A 22366-nucleotide genomic window follows, 5' to 3' on the forward strand; every position below is an offset into this window, starting at 1 on the left:
GTTTAGAGGCTGTGCAAAGCTGAATTATAAAAAGTTTTCTTGATGGTAGGTTCTAGTGGGGAATAGACAAAGATCTAGTTAAAGAAATACAGTCCTTCACCAGTGAGCTACTTCTCCAGATGCTATATGTAATACTAGCAATACGTACTCAATAGGGATGATCTTATAATGAAACGGTTATTAAAACTATTCATTGCAAAAAGTGCACAGGCCTATTTCTAAATACTATGTTCAGTGTCACTTACAAGTGTTACAAGTCGTCTTGAACGTTTGAATACTTCTTACAGAAGTAACTCTCAGAACTGTTAAACCCTAGCTTCAACATACAAACTCTTCATTAAGGGGATACGACTTTCATGTCTGCCTCCAGTATCTTCTGCCCCAAGTTTCCTAATTAAAAAGGCTTACTTTTGTACTACTGCCCTGCACCCCTTTTTGGTCATTCATTGCTACTTCCCTTTGTTTTGTAGGCTCGTCCAAAAGGAGAAGGCCTGACTCCATACCAGGGCAAGAAACGCTGCTTTGGTGAATATAAGTGCCCCAAATGCAAGAGAAAATGGATGAGTGGAAACTCCTGGGCTAACATGGGACAAGAATGTATCAAGTGCCACATTAATGTTTATCCTCACAAACAGGTAGGAGAAGCGCAGACCTGCTGGCATACAGGCTTGGAACTAGGAATGCTCTTGACTTTGTAAAACGTGGGTAAGACTTAAACAGAACTTGACGTGGACTACAAGACACCACAAAAAATTGTTCCCCAGATAAGCTGCTGTTCTCAGTCCTGGAAATCTGGACTGGTGTCATCAGAGTTGCAAAATTCGAATGTCCTATCTTTCAGTAAAAAAAAAAACCTCCAAAACAAAATCTTTACCTGCCTTTATTATAGAAACAGACTGCGGGGCCTTATAATCTGAGATGGAGTACAACAAATTCAGCAGTAGCAACGGGCCTCCTAGTTCTTCTGTTTCTCTTCATATTTACACCAATTTAACGTTTCATTCCACTGGTGTCAGTGGAGTTATTTCACACGTGTGCTACTTTTTTCACCTGTTGAAATAAGATTGGATTTGGTCAAGGGGCTATGTCTATTTATAAAGATTAGTGATAAAAAGAGAACAATACTAAGATGACTCCTGCCTATAGAATTCCTTGGTTAATGACAGTAAAGCAACAGCCTGGTCAAAGAGAGGTTTCTCGGTTTCCATAATACCAAGTGATGCCCAAGCAAAGAACTTTGAGAGAAAGCCTTTATTAAGCTGAAAGGGTCAAGCCTAAGAAGTAGCTCTGCTAGGAAAGCTGCATCGGCCATCTTGTCAGCCATAGCTCACATGGTACACACAGCCTTCCTTCCTGCTGCCTGCAGATTGCAGTTGCATCTATCCCTTGAGGTAATCTCCTGCATTTCCAGCTCACGATGGGAAAACTGTCAGTTCCTGCTTGTATCCCACCAAAATTAGTCCCAAGGAGTCAACCAGCTCAGTGGTCTGTAGCGGGAGACAGACAGACCGACTGCATGAGCTCATACCCCTTGTTTCCCTGACAAACCAGGGGCAGGCTACAGACTGGCTGTCAAAGCCGAATTTTCATGCAGAAAGTCACTTTTGACAGCCCCATGAAAAATAAATTTGGCCATCATGGAAAAATTTGAGGAGGATTTCACAATATTGCAGAAAATTGTTGTGGATGGAAAAGGTGAGAATTACTTTAAAAGAGTTTGGGAGGTGTGATTTGCCTCAGGTATAATTCATCCTAGCTGAATCTTAGTAATAAATAGAGCTCTGCATGGGTCAAGTTACCTGCTGCCCACTCAGAGAGACTGCTCAAACCATAGACAGATCATTTGGATGTACTTGCAACAGGCGCAAAGGAAATTCCATCAGGAGCCTTAGGTGTCTCATTAGTTACCGAAGTGCTTGCAAAATTCCTATAAAAACTCTTTCCATGGGCTCGTAAGGAACACTTCATACCATGTCATGAGATTTTGGAGGGGAGGGTGTCAGGAAAAAAAAAATCCTAAAGGAGGATACTGTGACTTTATTTTGATGAAAAGACAGGAATATTGAAATTCATTGCAAGAAGCAGGAAGAGGAGATACAAATAAGTTTATTAAGCTGTATCCCAGCCAGGAATATCAAATCAACTGTATTTCCTCCTCTTGTACACATATGCGTATTCATCTAATTCTAAGGGCAAGATTTGTCTCAGTCTCTGCGGCAACATTGCATTCCAACATGCAGCCAAAATATTGATTTAGAATTGCTAGTACCGTGAAGCAATATGAATTGCAGTTAAAATGTATTGTTTGAAGCCTGCCATGCTTGTGGCAGAAGCCTTGGGTTGAACTTTACATACTTCACTACGAGATGATCATCCCTCCTTTCTATCGTGGGAGTTTTTCTACTTTACAATGAACTTGTGCAATTCCCTGGCTCAGCCAGTGAATATCTTTGTTTCTGTTGACCAGTTGAGATGATGCGATCCATTCTCTGGGCTAATGCCACTCTGATTCCAAACCTGAAAACAAGAGGTCGTCTTTAGAAACTGCAGTCTAATTTCCCTGACAAAACTGTGACTGGAAACTATATTGCACGTGAGAAAAAAGCAAGGACCTCTTTTTTTGTGGAAGCATATATATGGAAGGAAAGCTAAGCAATTTTCTTTCACTAACTTACATGAGACAATCTCAAAGCTTCCAAGGTCTCTGGTTCTTTGCCTCTGTTTTGACAGCTTGTGTAGACAACTGCACCAAAATCCAGGCTGAGCAATGAAGTCATTTATCACATGCATGGAAGTACAGTCTTGAGGGTGAGAGAAATTACAAGACCACTGATTTATAACACAAGTTTGTAAATATTTACCTTGTTCTTCTAAATTCTTTCCATCATTTATGTTACTGTTCAAAGGGTCACAAGAAATCACTCAAGAGGTATCCCATCCACACTATACAAAAGGCATTATAGACTTGGGAATATGTATATTTTGTAGTAAAGAAGGTTTGCAAGTAGTCCCTTGGGCAGAGTTGCCCCTCGTGGCAGGGCCGGAGGAGTCTAATCTGCATAGTAGTACTAAAGTCAAAGACATACTGTGGAAGGGTTGCAGTCTACAGTGTTTCTGTAAGCTGTGCTTGCCTTGGAGCTGTGTACGTGGTGTTTTCCAGGGAATAATCACAGCACGTGCAGTGCGGGTTTCCACAGCTGACCCCCATCGCTACGTTTCCACGTCATTCCCTAAGGACACCATAACTCAGGATGTGGAAGACCTTTGCTCTCCTTCTCTATCCATGTGTTCATGTCCCACCAGTAGGTATTACAGCTATTTGAGATCTTCGAGACAAGAGTGCATTTCAACTAGGCTTCCAGATATAAATGACTTGCAGCCAGTCACTAGTGCTCTTTCCCAAAAGTTGAACTTACAGCTTCGAGTTGAAAGGCTTTACATCCTGTTGTCTCTGCCTCGCCGCCGTCAGCTTCTATTTCTCAGTGTTACTATCGTCATTCTTTCTATTCTTTTTCATTCTTCCAGAGGTGCCCTGTGCTGCTTCCGATTAAACATACCAGCAATAGCCAGACAGTAAAGAAAACAGCATCAGTTCATGCACAGAGCCAGCAGCAAAGGAGAGCTAACTTTGGCTGCATGAGGTCAGCGCTGCTTCTTGACAGAGCCGAGTGTTTGCTAACCCATACATGTTTTTTGTCCAAGCATCCAGCTCCACACCAGACTCTCTCTAAACATTTATCAACATTTATCTGTGCGGTGTTATTCTGCACCATTTTGGAAAATACGCTTTAGCCAGTCACCAGTACTCTTACACTAATGACTATTTTGTAAAAGCACAGTGAAAGATATTTAATAAAAGCCCAATATTCCTAGTTAGAGAGTTAAAGCACACAAAAAAAAATCTTGTTGTGCACATAAGATTGTTTTAGTAGTTATTTTTTAATTAGCACTGGTATACGTCCTTAACATTTTCTGTATATATTTCCTATTTATTCTTTAGATTTTGATTACTTTGTTGGCACCTACCATAGGGGAGTCCTCATTCATGTCTGAGTTCCTATGCACTTCTAGAAGTTTTTAGCAATCACTTTTTTCCCCCCTCAGTGCATTAGTGGATGTCCTCAGCTAATTATGTGCTCCTATTGCCTTCATTATAGGGGATTAGAGTATTTTTACTCTCATCTGAATCTTCCATTAGACAGTTTTTCCAACTTAAACTATTCATCTAGGAAAAGATGCTGCCTCTGCCTAGAAGCCATGTTTCTCTTGTGGCATTTTAACTCCATTCAAGATTGCTTTATAGGGTCTGACACTGCAAAGTCACCACACTATGTGATGTGATCATAGTACAAGTAATCCATGAGTGGGTTTTTTTGTTTGTTTGTTTTTAAATTTAACAAAACCAAGATGAACTGGCCAGACAGAAATTCGACCTCCATTCAAGCTCAGAGACTAATTACTTCTAGTGAAATAAATTATTTCTACTTCAAAACAATTTTGTCAGTATTTCTCCGCTGCGATGTGTTGGAAATTCATTATCTCCTTTTCTTACTCCTTGCCCTACCATTTGGTAAACATATCATTGCAGCCTAAGAGATAAAAAAAAAAGTTATCTTGAACAAAAAAATTAATGGTCATTTTATCAGCAGATGCAAATCACTGTTGGTTCCTCAACATTAACTAGCCTTATGTCAAGTTACAAGAGCCTCCAAAACTACAAAAATCACTTAACTGCAAACAACTCAGACCATGTCTAAAACCAGTCAGGTGCCACATTTCCCCGGTGAGGGCATATTATAAAAGTCTCCATTCACAATGGTGTATGCAGAATGAAAACTCATACCAGATCACATCAAACTCCCCTGTTCCACATCTGACCCTGGGCAGCAGAGGACACTTACAGGAAGGTGTGGATATAGGACAAGACACAGCAACCACCTCCAAGGATACTTTTTCATCCTCTGGTATTGCCAAGTAAGTATCTCTGCATTCCCCCGGTTTCTCACCAAAGAGATCAACCTCTGCAGAGTCTATTCAATAGCTGAAATATAACCACACAGGCCACCAAGCTTTGCTATGTCATCCTGAATACTGGAGATTATAGAATCATAGAATCATTCAGGTTGGAAAAGACCTCTAAGATCGTCGAGTCCAACCGTCAACCCAACACCACCATGCCCACTAAACCATGTCCCTAAGCGCCTCATCTACACGACTTTTAAATATTTCCAGGGATGGTGACTCAACCACTTCCCTGGGCAGCCTGGTCCAATGCTTTTGTCCAATTTAGGAGAAAAAAAATTAAATCCTTATATTCAGGATTGCTTGCCATTCATTGCAGTGAATTAGGAGCTTATTCTCAGGCTTGCCCTTTTCTCCAGTCCTCATCTCTGTCTCTCTTTCATCTTCCCTAGTTACTTTCCTCAACCTATGGACTTTGCTGTCCTGCAGGGCTTGTCCACATCGTCTAACAAGGGATGGTTCATGCCTGAGTACCCCCATGTAACTGGCTCAGGCAATAATGTCAGAGTACTGGAGATGATAATCTCCACTCTGGATAGCTCTGGGGTAGCCATTCAAGCACATATGCTGGGTCTGTGAATGGCTTGTGCAGCTACGCTCAAATCTCGATTTCCGATGCATACCTTTCGTTAGTGGGTCCCTGGAGAGGAGAGCAGCCACACTTCCCTGCCACCTGCTCTTTGTTCCTGGAGGCTCGTTTCACTCCAGGAAATGATCCTGTGCCAATTCTCCACAAGGAATGTCTCAATTCAGCCCTGCGCTCTTACTCCACATACCCTATCTGTGAGAATGAGCTTTTAATCTCTCTGGGGCAGGAAAAGTCTTCTCAGCAATTTTACAGCTGTGTATATACTTCAGAGTGCTCTATAAATGCAGCTCTAAATCTCTGCATTTAAGAGGGATGGTGGAGGATGTATTACAAGAAGTTACACGAGAGCCTGATAGCAGGGCTGCTGCCATTCACTCCCCAACTCATCCGTGGAGTGGGGAATCAGGTGCCTCTTGCACCTGAGCTGCAGAACTGCTCCTTGTCCCAAGGAAGCTCTGCATGCATTTTTGTTTTCATGACTAAATTGTGCCACTGTGTTCCTCCTTTCACAATTCCACCACATCCCTCAAGCGGTAAACCTCCCCGTGGGAGTGCTTACAGGAGTTCACAGGACACGGGGCAAAAATTGGAGGCCAGTTGAGCTCAAGCCTTGTTGAGGAATAGGAGACCAAAGAACTACCCTGACAAAGCTGCTCTATGGCTATTCCAAAAGCCATTTCCTGGGTAGTTACTTTAGCTACTCTAAGCATAAACAGAAGTCTCAGACAGGGCTTAAACCTACCTCTTATTCTTCCGAGGAATTTGGATTTTGTGGTTGTTTATGCTCCTTCTTACCCTGCTCCAGCAATGGAGCCAGTCCTTATAGCCGTTCACCAGCATTCTTGGCACTGCAACAGCCCAGATGCCAAGCTTTGAATTCTCATTTTCTTCCCCTGCCCGCTATAGCGGCAACATCTGCGCCTGTGGTTGCTTCCTGGCTGGCCTCTTATCAAGGATTCTTCTCTGACTTTGTGGCTAACTCCAGTGCTGTTTGTGATGACAGCTGTTGCACTGGTGCAAAACCAGCCATCTGGTGACCGACTTGTCCTCTTGGACACTATTTTCTTCCAGCTGTCAGGAATTTACTGTTGGACTGGAAATAATTTGGTATGTAAATACATTCTTCATGATATCCAAGCTATTACTTCCATGGGCAATGCAGTGGTGCCATCACAATTCCCATAGCCGGGTGCATCCACAGCCACCTCTCTTCTCTCAGTATGGGGAGGGATGAGTCTGATCACTCAAGCCCAATAAGCTTTTCAACAGTTTCAGGCCTACAAATATGATCTTTTGACTCTTTAGATTTAATAAACCCTCCCCAGCATGCCCATATTTATGTGCTCCAGCAGTGGGAATACAGATCATCCCAGACTGCTGCTTCTCTGAACTCTAAAAAAGAGGTTTTTGCCATTTAGCTCGTGCAGTTATCATTCATTCCTAGCTGGCCTGTCCCAGAGGCATGCTGCTGACAGAGGCTGCTTGCTCTCGCTGAGCATCATGCCTCTGATCTGCAGCCTTCTTATCACTGCTTCTCGGATCCACAGCGACAACCGAGGGCCTCGTTAATGTCCCCGTTCCCCCCAGGCAGACAGAAAAGCGGGGTCTGCTGCTCAAGAATGCACATTGCATTTCATCCTCTTTCCCCAGTGCATAATTTTTTATTGGACTAAAAATTTACAAATTCATGATAGCATGTGTGTCTTGAGGGAAGCATAGGTAGCTGTGGCTCCTTAAGACTGTTAACAGTTATCCTGCCAGCTGTAGTTCTAGAATCCACTTCTATTCACATATCTAATCTGTCATTTAATCATCTCATTTGCTCCGTTAAGACTTGAGGTAATGAGTCCAGAAAATTATTTATAAGTGTTTTCTTACATTTGAATTTTGATGCGATCCTTTATCCATCAGTGGTGCAGTCAAATTGTTCCATTCTACAGCAAAAAAAAAAATCTCAATCTTCTAAATACAAACACGAGCAGCCACGTTATTCCATTCTGCTTCTTGGCGGAAGCAATTTTCATCAAGGATGTCCCAGTGACATTTTCTCTGACACCTAACACTTCATAAGAGTAAGCTTTTTATTTTGAGAGTTTTGGGTTTTTAGACTGACTTGTGGGGAATGCAGAGTTCATTCAGTACATGTAGACTGGGACAGCAATAGTGCACAATCAAAAGTTAATTTGCAGGACAGGAATTGCTATATAAATTTAAATTTATTTCAGCTTCATTCCCCTGAGGCAACAGCTTTAGTCACCACCACCAAATGCTTTCCTGGTGGAGCTGCACAAGATTATTTCCACCCGGCAACTACCAGGAGAAAATTAAAGAAAGATGCACAAAAATGAAGAATGTAAGAGTGCCCATCCCTGTAGTTTTTACTGAAAATATGGACTGCCAAATCCTGGATGCTTGCGTTTAAAAAAGACAATGAAAATTGAAGTATTATATTTAAACTCTCCATTTAATGGAAAAAAAGCATAACTCTCCCAGAGAAATACAGCAGGATTTTCTGTTGTTTTACATGCTTCATTTCACCTCTTTCTAAGGAAAGGAATTATTTTTTCAGCCAAATAGCCTGTCCCCTTCTCCACACCCTCTCCAAACACATGGTTGACTTTTCATGCTACCGGCCTCTCAGCAGCAGCACAGAAGTCTTGCAGCCTCCTCAGCTATTCGGATCTCCTGCATAATTCAGGCAATCCCCAAAACTAATACACAGCGTGCAGCAGCCCGACCCTGCCGCACCCCTCTCGCGCCGGCATCTTCTCCTTTCCCCTCTGCTTCCACCACGCCAAAGCTGGTGAGAATTGTCCAAGGTCATCCTGTGCCAAGGAAGTCCAACTTTGCTGGACACCCAGCTCTTTGGCTGCCTAACGTCCTACCCTTTTAGCATCGTGTAAGAAAGGTTGCAAGGGTGTAAGGTTATTATTTTAAAGTCCTCCACAATTAGTAACAGACAAATAGCAGCAGGACAAAAACAGTGGCTTCTCAGGGTGTTTGAAGGGGTCTTTCTGCCTTACAAGAAACCCACAAAGAGAAAACAGCAAATGGAGATAAGCTGGGACTTCATTTTATGCAAAAGTTGGATTGAAGTGTTTTTGGGACACAAACCACGCAAGCACACTACCAGTTTCGAAGCTTCAGCCTTCCACCACCTCACCAGAAACGTAGCCCGGGCTCTGCTCGGCTCCGCTTCTTCCAGCTGGCCCTTGGCAACCTGCTTTCCTGCGTTTGTAAGCCCTCTCTCCGCAGCCTCTGTGTTGTAACACACTGGTAACAATAACATTTCTGAAATCGAAATGCTTTGCAGGCCAAAAAGCTGAGCTCAATCAACGCAGGGGGAAAGCAAACCACGGAGAGCTATTGTTTCTGAAAACCGTCCAAAATCTCTTGGCGCTTCAAGGCATTCCCAATGTCCTTTGCACTATTTCCAGGAAAAATGATTCCCAAGGCCTTGCATATTAAAAAAAAAAAATCTGGCTTATATCAATAAACATGATAACTGCTGTATTTTTTCTCTTTAATCAGAGCACAGCTAGCATGTAGAAGCAATCAGAGCCGAGTCGAATAGCCTGTTTTAAGTGTAGCATTTCAAAACTCCCAAGTTCTCCGTTGAGGAGTGTAAATTAACTCCTGGGACTCCTGAACCTGAGCATCATCTTTGACTACATTTATGTAATGCAAGTTCATGAAGAAAATTTGTGGGCAGATGTTGGCGGAATAAGTGGTACAAAAGGCAGAAGGGCAGTTTTTCCGACCAAATAAACTTTTTCAACTTGCCTATGTTGTGGCAGAAGCACCGCCTGCACCAGTGGTTGGGTTGCAAGCCTAGAAACAGGATTGCTGGTTCTCATCTCAAATCCTAACGTACTGACATTCAACAAGTCATTCAAAGCTCAGGGGGGTTGCAGGGGGAGGTTAAAGGATTTAGAGGAGATGAGGGGTCCATCTACCTTCCTTATCCCCTACCTGATACAGGAAATCCAATTTGCAATTAAATTGGAAATAAAGTTAAACTCAAAGACATATAATATGTGGCCCAGGACAGACAAAACTTCAGGCAATACCACGGGTAAGAACATTGAATCAGTAACAAACCATTGGCAATCACCACTGAATTACTCCCATATATTGTTTTTACTAGCTGTGCAATATAATGAGCGTTGTACTTATAATCCAATACAACCAACCAAGAATGTGCAGACGTCCCTTGTTCAGGATAACAGCATATATTTTGTCTCATTTTAGCTGTTCAGAGAGCTGAGAAACCCTTCTATTCTCTGGATTGTGAGCTGTTCTTGCAGTCTTACATAGCCAAAAAATAAAAAGCTTTGAATGTCTCTGTTCTTCCTATTCAGAGGGTCTCAGGTGGGTGGCTTTGGAATAAAGAACTTATAAATGAAAACTTAGACGATCAGGGGTACTTTAAGATTTTACAGCTAAAGGGAAGTCTTTAGGATTTAGGAAAGGTGTGAAAAGATACACGGCCATAATTTTGTCATTTATATTTACCCACCCCCTGCTCCAAGAATCATATTTTGAAGAGATAAGGAAGAGTCTAGTATCCCTGTGAGAACAGTGAGAAGCTTATGGCTTGCTTTCAGATTTCACACCACATGCTGTCTCTACCGCAGTCCCATAGACCAACCGCTGTCTTCATGGGAAGGCACTGTGCGATGAAATAGTCTTTCAGGTACATTTCACAAAACCAGAAATGACGGATTAGGGAGTTTTGTTCGTTTTTTCAAACAAATGGTGCACTTTATGATGTTCTACCTCACATCTCTATCACCTCTCTACCTATTAGACTTCCCAAACGCTTAACCTTACTGCGATATTTAACATGGGTATTTTATTTTCGGAATGATTGTGAAACCCTTCACATGTCATGGAAGATTAAAGAACAAAGATCTACTAAAACCAAAGCAGTTTCATTCCCTTGTTTAGCTGAATATACCTCCAATCCTGTGATTTCACAAATATTATTAAAAATATACAGCCGATTTATTACTCAGGTTCAGGGCAAAGGGTTGTGTTGTGAGGTTGGGGTCTTTTGTTTGGGGTTTTTTGGTTTGGTTGGGGTTTTTTTTGTTTGTTTGTTTGTTTTTAATAGCGTTGCAGCTGCTCTACCTCAAAAGTTTCAGCCTCAGAAATATGGGACTGAGTATTGGGAAAACCTCATTTAGCTATGTAATATCTGTGCATGGGTAAGTTTTCTTGTCGTAGCAGCTAATCCTAACGTTAGTAACCCCTGCTGGCATTGCTGGGTAATGGGATTCCCATGCCTGAGGTGTTAATGCCTTTGGGACATCTCAGTTACTGGAGCCAAGAGAATCAACTCTTCTGTGTTACTGCTTTTATAAATATAGTCCCCAATTCAGTCTGTTAGTAATTTGTCCACCACAAAGTTACCACCGCCTTTACAAAGAAGAGCGGCGTTAAGTTGTGAGGCCGCTCTGAACCAATGCAGAGCTGAAGAGCTGAAAAAATATTTCACCCCTTCAGGAAGGAAATACAGTACCTTTATAATTACTAGGAGAAAGCTCAGTTAAGCATGAAAGTAGGCTTCACATGCATAATAAAGAATAACAGTGACAAAACCTTGGATCTAATCCGATTTCCTTCCCTTCACTGCAGAGACCCCTGGAAAAGCCGGACGGCCTGGATGTTTCGGATCAGAGCAAAGAACATCCCCAGCATCTGTGTGAGAAGTGCAAAGTTTTGGGCTACTACTGCCGCCGTGTGCAATAAACCTTCAAAGTGGCCTCTTCCCGTCCCCGTCATCCTTAAAGATCCTCTGGCAGCATGCGATCAACAGCAACACAACAAATCAAGATAAAAGCTAAAATAATTGCCAATATTGCCTATCTAATAATATGCCTTACCATTAATAGAATGTAACATTTCTCCTGTGCGTGCGCACGCATGCAACAGGTATTTGCAGGACTATGATTTGTATACATACATATATATGTAAATTTATATATATATATGTACACACACACATATATAAAGCGTTACTGATAGTGTCCACAACAGAACCACGGTTGCAGGTTCTGCTGATTGTTTACACAGACCCTATATCATGGCCAGGTGAAATGAAGTACTATTCAATAGGCAAGGTATAATATTCACAAGGAATATATGTTATATGTATGGCTTTTGCAGAGGTTAAATAACTGTGGGGCCACTAATTGCAAGCACTCTCCCACAACATGAACGTTATTCCTATTATATGACAAGACAAAGGAAGATGAAACAAGCCACAGCATAAAAGAAGGAAAATTATTGTTTTCCCAGTTTTAGAAAGTCTGAGAATTTTGTGCTGCTGCTTTCTTGGACTTTTTCTATTTGTTACCATCGCTTGGGCAGGGCTTAGGCAAAATCATTTTTGCAGGATGTGGCAAAAAAAAAGTGAATAATTGTTTGAGGGTGTGAGTTGGGTAGAAAGGGAATGCCATAATGGGACCCAGAGCATCAGGAAGGATTCCAAGAGGTTTTTGAAGGAGACAAAATTGGCTTGCTTGGGCGACTAACAGATCCTTCTCTTGTCATATAATCCCGCGGAAAAGGTCCCTGTATGTGTATGGGCTGTTCATTAGGCCACAAGCACACTAAATTTACTGTGAATAAGGGGGGATAAGAATACTTAAAACTGCCCCCAAAACTCTTAATTGAAAGATTAGCCAAACTAACTATTTATAATAGTTTTAAAGCCACTTTCTGGAAATATTTTTATGTCCTGTTTTCTACTGTACAAATCTGTTATAATGTAAAATTTGTTAGCCATAGGGGTGTTACAAGGCATAGAGAACACTCTATATAAGCTTCCCTCTCTATGTCTTCCTGAAACACCTACATACCTGAGGAGAAATGTAGGAGTTACATTTTGTTGTCCCATTTCAGGTAGAACTTTGTGCAGGGGCATCCTGCTGCAAAGAAGTATCTCATCAGGGATTGGGAAATACCATGAACTGAAAGTACCTCTAGACAGTATCCTGTTTGTATGTCTACATAAGAGTACATTGGCAAAAGGACACAACAAGCAATTCACTTGCATTATTCACTAAAAAAAAAAAATTACAGGGATAATGTTTGTTTGGGGGTTTTTTAATCAACAACTTCTATTTTTATGACGTTTCCTTTAGAGAGATTGATTTGTGTGAATGATACGTAGTGGAAATACTTTAAATCCTCAATAACTTGATGTGAATGAAATTTGTTTTGAGGACTAATTCCATAACGCTAAGACAGAGGGAGTTTTATGCCAAGTTCTAGCAGGATGTTACCAGTACGTGCAGTCAAGCTCTTGTAAAGCAAATTGAAAACTTACAGCGAGCATTCGTATAGGAAATGTGAAGCTTTTTCTAAATTTGCTCTAGGGTGAAACTTTTGCCTTTTCCCTGCTTTGCTATAAGCAGGGCAAAATTGTTTCTGCTTATCCTGGTGGTAGTGTCATGTACCTATCTCACCAACTTCATTATTTATGGGTAGCCCAGGTGATCCAGCCTACTGGTCGGAGCAACGGATAACCACTGGGACTCCTGGCTTCTGACCACGGCTCTTCCATTAGCTCCCTGATTTTGGGCAAGTCACAAGATCCTTCTGGACCTCAGTTTCCCCAACTGCAAAATGGGGATAATAATACTTCAGTATACCTACCTCACAGGAGAGTTGTGAGGCATACTTAATATCTATAAGTCTTTCGACATCACTGGGTGAAAAGTGCTATGTAATGCTAAAATACTATTAACTAAATTAATCACTTCGAAACTAGTTTTGCCCAGCTGGCATTTCCATCAACTCAAATAGCTGAAAATAATATTATTGAAAGTTAACACTAATAAGAGTTCAGTTGCCTCAGTGAAGATATGCAGTTTTAGCATTTTCAAATGGAAACACGTTCTTTTGCACAGACTCAAAAATTACCTTAGAGACAAATTCTGTATACAAAGATACTAATCTGCCCATACAAATAAGAATAAGACAATACGCAGGCAAATCTAGGGGTGGATTTTCAAAGCTTGACCTGTAGTATTAATCTCGATAGTTTGTTTCAAGCACAAGTAATTTTGAAAGAGCCACATACTAAACCAGATCTGTTTTTTCCTCTTGAGCACTTAATAGCACATGAACAAAACAAACAAACAAACAAAAAAATCACCTTGACGCTTCACATCCAGCTAAAGGACGTGTAGAGAAACCCCCTTAGATGAAGATAAGGGGAAATGTTACTTTATTTTCTCCCTGACACTAAGATGTTGCTGTCAACCATTTTTTTCTGTGTTGAAATAATTTCCATCTTACGATAACCACTAGATCTGTAAAATAGCACATCCCTTGATGTAGCTACATCAATATACGGCACACCACCAGGTTCCGAACAAAGACCAGCTAAAAGAGACCATTATATGCAATTGTTACTATTTTCATGACAGCGCCCTGTTAAAAATTGTTTATCCAGATTCAACACTGCATGGCAATGCCTTTAGCTTATGGATTTTTAGGTTGTAATTTAGAATAAGGTTCCTAAGAATACACGTGATCGACTTTAAAACAATTAACGTCTGTAGGTGTAGAATAACAATTCTTAAAAGCATGCTTAGGAGACTTCAATATTTATATCATTGATATTTTCCTAGGAAGCAGACATATAAAGTAATGTTTAGCATATTTGAAATAACAAGGAGGGGAACAGATTTTCCCCCCACGCTTACGTAGGGGAAAAGCAGATAAAGAACAAAACGCGCAGGAAAGCAAGGAACGACACCGCCGTAGTTTGTACTGCCTAACTCGTAGACCGCAAATCCGTCCCGGTGCGGGATGCGGGTGCGATCAGGCCCTGGGCACCCCAGGGTTGGAAGCAACCTGCCTGCCTTGCCATCCCTGCCAAAAGAGGGGTGGGGAAGGAGAGTGACAGGGGGCGGGGGGGACCCGGGGAGCGGCACCCTCCCTCCCCTGCAGCCATGGGGCCGAACTCCGGCTTCCCCCCAGCCGTGTGAGGACATGCCCTTGTTTTCTGTCCTCGCTGCACAGGGCTGAAACCTCGTCCCCCTAACGAGCTGGTGCCTGGGGAAGGCGGCAGCGCCAAGCTCGTGCGAGGGGAGCGTTCCTCTCTCCCTCCCTGCACGCGGTTTGCTCATAGGATTGTAGCATTCGGCCCTGGGCATTTGGTCCCCGCTCATCTGTATGTAGTTTGTGGGTTGCTGGAAAAACACATCCGCCTAAGTAATGCGCAACAGCTTACGACCATTGGCTTTTAGTTAATGGCACAGAAGGGAAATTTCTGAATTTTGATTTCAAAAAAAGGAAAAAAAAAAACATTGATTACAAAATATAAATTTCTTCTCCTCCCCTCCCCCCCAAAGTAATTCACCCGTAGACCTAACTCTTTCCAAATTGGAAAAACCTTAAAATTTGAGATTTTTTACTGGAAAGAGGATGAGTTGATTTACCTCTTAAATTTTTTTGAATGCTTTCTGAGGGTCTCTTTAACCAGCTCCGCATTTAGAACATCAGCTAGTAATCCTTGAAGGCATTTTCAGACAGTCTTACCCGAAGCGAAGCAAGCGTCAGTGAAAAGAGTTTTAAATCGATATAGGCCTCCCTAAATTGAGTATTCTTTAGGGGTGTACCTGAGAGAAATTCGCCTCTGTGCATTTATTTGGCAGACTGGATTTTTAACCTCAGATGCTTGCTGTTGCCTGCCTACAAATCCATCCAGCACACACTTTTTTTTTTCCTCTTTTCCCCCTCTTTGGAGACTTTTAACCTTTTCTTTATTCCTTAAAAAAAACCAAAACAAAAAACTAAACACAATTTGTTTCCTCAGTCGGTCAGAACATTTCACATGGCATTTGTCCTTGGCATTGGCACTGCTCCGGAGAAAAGTATCAGTGATTTGAAATGCGTGGTGTAGGTTTTATCTGCTTTAACTTGATGAGGCTCCAGTGACGTTGTTAACAAATACTTCATTTAATGGTGATGAAGAAAAATCCCTGTAGTTTAAAGGATGGCCCCATTTTAGCCAGTTTCTACTGCTGCTACCACAGACGTAAAATGATGCCACACAAGCAAAATTTGAGGCCTTTTTGTCTCAAAGTTGCTTTTTAATTTCAGATAAATACACAAGAGTATATATTATTTCTGAAAATAGGTGTATTTTGAAGTTCCCCATTATATGGGACTTAGTTTGTAAACTAAAAATGTGAAGTTAGGTATGTCTGAGAGAAGCCTTATACCGAGGAGTATTCTCTACACTTTACCTTTTTGTACAACATGAAATTTAGATTATACATGGGTTGCGTACCTGTGATGCTCTAGCAGTTATTCAAAAAATAAAACTACTTAAAACATTAAAAGTTAAGAGCTTTTGGAAATGTCAGTCTTCATAGATCAGTTCTCTCTGTCCTGCAGTCACGTAGAATATTTTTTTTCCTAGTATGGATCCTAAGAGTTGTCCACTGAACAGTACGCAGTAAATCACCAACGTGTGTTTTTCAAGTTAAGTGAATTGACATACATTTTCCACTTGCCTTCGCCAACGTATTTTAAAATGTGATGAAACTACCCCCATACGCAAGTCATTCTTTAAGGTATCACTCCACTCCCGCTTGGGCTTCAACCCGTATCTCTCCTATCTGCGAAACCACTGCTGTCCATTCGGTTTGCTATATTGCTGAAGTGCTCAGAGGGCTGTTTGAGATCTCAGATATAGGGATGATGGTTTGTGTTTCTAGGATGAATTTCAAAGGGACAATCGTGTGCAGTTACTAGCTATAGATGATTGATATAAATGTTTACCCCTGTATGAAGTATTTTACAGTTTTACTTGCAGATGTGTATTTATCTTGAGTTATACTTGACATAGAGTTTCGTTCAATTTTTTTTTTAATACTATGTGTGTATTTTGGAAACCTTTTTAGATGTTAAAATTTTTGAATGGTTACAAATATTTCTTGTAATACTGAATTGTTATCTTATCTGGAAACTCTTTGCAGTAACTTTTTTGTATATATTTGAGGGCCTTTTTAAAAAAGTATTGTTTGTTTTTTGGGGAAAAGTTTTTACAATTTGGAAGCTTTCAGAAGGGCCTTCCTCTCAACTAGGATACTAACAGAGGTAAGAGTTTTCTTAAGTATTTTGCAGAACTAAGGATGTATCCTCAAGAAAATATTTATGGAAGTAATTTACTTTTTTTTTTTTTTTTTACAATGCTTTTGTGTGTATAAAGTATGCAACAGAACTACATTAAGAAGGAAATATTGTCTACATAAAATATTATATGAAAGTTGGTACATAATTCTGACAAAAAACCTTGCAATTCTTTAAGCCATATTGTTTTTGTTATCCTTGGATGAAAATATCAGTATTAAGTAACCAATATATTATTCAAGTGCTTAGACTTATATGAAAATGCTTATACAGTTTATTTATGTGTATTTGGGGAAGGACTGCTAGAAAAAGCTATCACTAGACATATAGCAAGTGAGGAGCAAATAACAGTATACTGTCACTTTATGGCCTTGCGAGAGACACAGAAGATGCTGAAAGCACCGCAGAGGCTCGGCTTTCAGAAACTCCGAAGCACAAGCGTTGGGTTTCAAATGGTGGTTCTTTCCTTTCCCGTAACTAGAGGGGAAGAGAGCTGGTTGGGACGCTGTTTGACAACTTGACTTTCACAACTCTTTGCAGACTGTGAGCTCAGCTATGCAGTATCGGCTACAGCAATAATATCAATCAAAGGACGTAAGAGAAAAGGATTGAAGTAGATTATTGTAGGGGTTTATGTTTATTTTAATTAGAACTCATAGCAATATAGAATATGCATGTGCACGTATTTGAAGCATTTTTACACTTTACATTTCATGTAGCTTGATTATATTACGAAGGATTGGGGGTTTAGTTTGATATTTTACCCTGCTAAAATTGGAGGTCTGCCCAACCCTGTACTGGATTCTTGTTTCCTTTAAAAGGTTTAGTACAGCACTCACTGCGTTGTGTACTAGTGCTAAAACTAACACTGTATCTTATGAATTTCTTCAGCTTTAAAAAAATTAACCTAATTATTATTACATGTGTTTAGCTGTACCCACTGACCTTGTCAGATTCAGTTGGCGATTTGTATAATTTCTTTTTCTGTAACTGTTAATAAACTTGTACAGCTAAAACAAACAAACAAAACCTATGGACAAAGGCCTCGGAGGTACCAGTTCTGCTTCAGCAATCAAGATGACAGCTTGCTCATCTGGTGACTCTGTTGCTAAAGAGACTGTAAAACCTCTGTTGTGGATTGTCCATAAAATGGCATTCCGACATGTGCCTTATTTGCTGGATAGTATACAACTTTCCTCTAGTATTCTAGCATTTTAATGCTGTATTAAAGTACTGCAAAAAACCAGCAAGAAAGTGGTATGGTTTTCTTGAACGTTCCTTCCTTTGAAGAAGTTTACTACCGGCTGCGTTGGGTTCCCGGTTACGGACTGGCCAGCCGCAGGCTGGCGTTTGCAGTGCAAGCCTGCCCCGGCATAACCGTGACCCAGACCACGTGAAGAAGAGTTTCTCCACTGCAGCCGAGTCCCTAAGCTGCAACGAGCCTGGTTGCATCCTGGGTGAGAGCGCGTCACCCAAAGTCTCCTCTGCTGGTGGAACAACTTGGATTAACGGTGCCAGCTCTTAGTTTTTAACAGCCTGGTATTGTCTAGCATCCTTCTGAAGGAAAAACCTCCTATAATCAGACAAAGTACACTGCTATCCTTAATAGTTGGATAGGAAAGCTTAGGTGCCAGAAAGTTGCTATCATGAAAAAGAGACATTCATCATTTTTAAATGTCATCACGCTATGTCACTTAAAATTTAGGGGATTGGATCTAATTCATTCTTTGCGAACACTCGAAGTTGGCAAGAACTAGACCTACTAAATGCTTCTTGCTTATTAGTAACGCTCTTCTCACATCCCAAATCAAAGCTCAATGGCAAGCAATTTTTTTTATTGAGACTGCCAATACTGTTGTGATTGGAAGTTAAAATAAGGATGTCGTGAAATTAACTTTGGACTTCAGGTGTCCTGCCTCTAACGTGAGCGATCCCCTTCACTTAAAACAAACAGACAATTTTCTAATAGACACACCAGCACACAGTTCTTCTATGCCTGTACCCCTACAAACACGGTGCATATTTGACCCTTGGAGTTCTTTACCACGGTGACACCATTTATATCATATAGCAGGCCTGGTTTCTGGGAAGATTCGAGTGCTTTTCTCATTCACTCTGCATGAGAGAGAGCAAGGGCGCGTGCACGCGCGTGTGCATGGGTGTGCGTTGGGGGGGGGGGAGAGGTTGGCCAAGGAATCGTGCAATTCTGAAGCCTTGAAAAAAGTGACTGTTTCATCCAATGATGAAAAACATCCTCCCTGCTGAGCCCCGTGGAAAGGAAAAGCACATACGCAGAGCTAGTTGGTAAATTATTGTTCGAAAAACAAAACATACTGCTCTTCAACATAAAGACTGCCAACAGCGCTGTTCCCATAGCAAACACGAGACACAAAGCCAAGCTCAGAACTGAAATACATCTTTCCACCAGAAGACCTGGGGGCTCCCCAAACGCCGACACCTCAGATTTAGCACTCCACTGAGACCAGAAAAAACGTAGACCAACTGCAAAGTCCTAGCTCCCTATTACCACATTTTCTATGATTCCTCAAAGAAACAACTTTTTCATATTTAAAACAAAAGTAAATTAACACAAACAGTATGGCGTCAACAAAAATGACCAAACTACTTTTCCCTCATTTTTCATTGTCAAGCGCTTCGCCTTCCTGCTCCGTGTGAATGAGGTCAAGAGACAATGCAACACCCTGCTCGTAACAGAAGGGCCAAATATTCCCACTTTAAGAAAAATAATAGGGATTTCATAACAGGGATTTCATGTAACATGATACTTCGAAGTAAAAAGCTGTTTCATTATTCTTCATGGAAAAACAATTTAAGCAGTACACCAAGGTTACTATTTTTAAAGTTAGTCACATCACATCAAAACCCCCATCTCGGATCCTCCTAGTATATTAGCAGGCGGACAAACTAGACCTTAAATCCCAGTGAGGAAGGACAAATGGTCTGCGTGTTACACTTGTGTAGTCTTGCTCAGGGCCCCCATGCACTGATCATTCACTGCCATATAACACAAGCCAAATAAGTTTAAAAGGCTCCTCCTTTCTCCATATCCCTCTGAAGAAGGATGCCCGCAAGAGACATTGGCAAGAGAGGAACCTGAAACACCAAGGGCTGAATGCTGACAGCCAGGTCTTTCCACTAAGAACTAAGAATTCAAGAACTAAAGAAACCTCCTAACTGGAAGAACACGTAAAATCCTTAGTCCTGAGAAGCACGTAGTACCTAGTTTGCGATCCTGAAAAAACAGAATGCAATGTTCAGCTTTGCTTTTCTCTAGTATTCACCTCAAACTTAGAGAGATACATCATTTGCAAACTCCTGTCTCGGTAACACCAGCTATTGGGCCCACACCTACTCACCGAGCACTTTTGTTTTACTGAATGTAATGCAATTGCTCTTCCTCACCATCCGTATCTCAAAAACACTTCAGACAATAACAAAACCCCAAAAACTGATACAACCTACCAAAACTGCAAAACCTCACTCAAACAACATAGATAAATACCTCTCACAATCCTTTTACTAACTTCAGGAGACCTTTTTAGTAACTGAACATGGTGAGAAACACCTACCTCAGTCAGCATTTATTGGGGCTTTTAAGGGCCAAAACTGAAGCTGAGGCAATCACATTCATGAGGAGTTAGAGCGTCCCTGGTTCGAAGCCCAGGCGAGCAGAGGCAGCCGACACTGCTCTGCGAGCGAGCAGAACACCGTCAGCCATCCCTATTTAAAAGCACTGCCCAGGTATACGGCTCTGTGGCCGATGAGGAGACAACAGAGGCAGCAGCAAGCCTGGGCATTCTTTGGAGACTTTGCTTCTATGCCAGGAACTTAGCTAAATCAAAATGCAGTAACCATTGACTTTTTTCCTGTTTTTTTTTTTGTAAAAGGTAAAAATGGAGCTTGCGTGCCCAGCTAACCCAACCAAAACCCATGCCTGCAGGGAAAGCAAATCATAAACAAAAACTTCATGGATGTTTTAAGTGGAGCAGGGTGCAAGCCAAAGATTTTCTCCTGTTTTGTACTCTAGCCTCCTTTTCACCAGCTGAGAACAGAAACTAGAATGCCAGAACACCGCAAGAAAGCTTTCTCTTACACCATTTCTGAACACATCTAAGCAGCAGGTATGGGAAACCTAACTCCAGCCAGCTGTTCATAAGGTTTCCGTACAGTTTTGCAACATAACAAGAAGGTACAACTCAGTGGGCTTCCAAGGAGTCAGACGTACTTATTCTCCATTTGATTTCAGCCAGCAAAACTTACAGAAGAGGTAATAATGCAGGAAAACAGTGCAGAAGTAATAGGAAGTAAGACCTCAAAACTCACTGTTTGCAAATAAAACGGCGATAAACAGACAAATACCACTGGCATAGGAAAAAAAAAAATACCTTTGTTGAGTTCCTTCAGGTAGAAATTCAGAGAGCTGGCACCCACGGCCCCTGGAAAGGGCCTCGTTTCCCTCCGTCTCTCTTACATTGGCTGCCGGCCCTGATTGCTGGGGGCTCCAGCTGTGCTGGCCAGCTGTGGGGGCACCCGCTCCTCCCCAGGTGCAGGCGCTTCCCGCCCGGCTGTGCCCGCTGCGGCGCAAAACCCACCAAACGGCCCTCTCCGACAGCGCTGCAAGAAAAAAGTGCAAAGACGTCAGTGCCACCATCAGGAATGCTCACGGGCAGCGGGGAGGCAAAGGGCAATTCAATTCGCCTCCAGGAGAGACAAATATCTCTCATTTTAACGTTCACGGTAATTGAAATCTCCCCACGGTTGTCTTAGGCAGCTGTAGAAATTTCATTAAGGAAATATGCGAAAGTAAGCTTCGCTGGACAGAAACTTGAATAATGCACGTTGTAAGGAACCAGTTCAAACCGCTTTCCAACATGCCCTGCTCAAGTTTCTCTGTCAGACAATTTTTGAACACAGCGATTGCACGTATCAAGTAATGCCTTGCCCAAATCCTTGGTCTAAGGTGTAGTTACTTCATTGGCCATTTGGCTGCCCCGCGTGTTTGCGTTGCTTTAATTAAACTGGGGTAGAAGTGACTGAGTTGTTAAATAAAGGCAAGCGGTGCCCGCTCACACCCGCATCTTTCAGGATTTGAAGGAACTGAACTAACTCCATTAAGCTTGTCTTCCGCAGGGGGGTGAACAGCAACTCGCTGGTTCAGAGTAGTGAAAGCAAACCCAAACATGAGTAGTGGCTGACAGAGCCCTCGACACTCGGTGATGGGCTGGTAAGGTGGCAGCTGCAGTTTGACACTGAGAAATACAAATAATGCACAATTGGAAAGACCCCCCAAATGGTGCGTATTCAATAACAGATTTTAAATTAGCTAGCAACAGTCAGGAATACGCGCATGCTGCTATTTCGGATAATTCAACACAAAGATTATAATAGGGGTTTTTTTTTAAAAAAGAGGCAAATAGAGGATTTGGAAGTAGGGACAGGAAACGAAAGAGCAAACATCATTATATGATCCTTATCACTCTAAAAGGATAAAACAGAAGTAAAAAAAAAATCAGGAATTATGAAAGGAAAGGAATAGTTTCCCTGTGAAAAGAGACTCTGCACTGGGCCTCCGCCTCC

The 22366-nt window shown here is 41.6% G+C and overlaps 1 protein-coding gene across 1 annotated transcript in view; it reads left to right on the top strand.

The window, feature by feature from the left end:
* Nucleotides 1-11538, top strand: part of ZCCHC24 (zinc finger, CCHC domain containing 24) — a 97208-nt gene extending 85670 nt beyond the window's left edge. Inside the window, exons 3-4 of the mRNA XM_009332706.1 lie at nucleotides 471-635; nucleotides 11252-11538. Of these exons, the coding sequence (XP_009330981.1) occupies nucleotides 471-635; nucleotides 11252-11365 (279 nt within the window). The 3' untranslated portion in view covers nucleotides 11366-11538. The remainder of the gene's footprint in view (nucleotides 1-470; nucleotides 636-11251) is intronic.
* The last annotated feature ends 10828 nt before the right edge of the window (nucleotides 11539-22366 follow it).

The sequence above is a fragment of the Pygoscelis adeliae genome, unplaced genomic scaffold (assembly GCF_000699105.1).
Source record: "Pygoscelis adeliae isolate BGI_AS28 unplaced genomic scaffold, ASM69910v1 Scaffold269, whole genome shotgun sequence".
In the NCBI taxonomy this organism is placed as follows: domain Eukaryota; kingdom Metazoa; phylum Chordata; class Aves; order Sphenisciformes; family Spheniscidae; genus Pygoscelis; species Pygoscelis adeliae.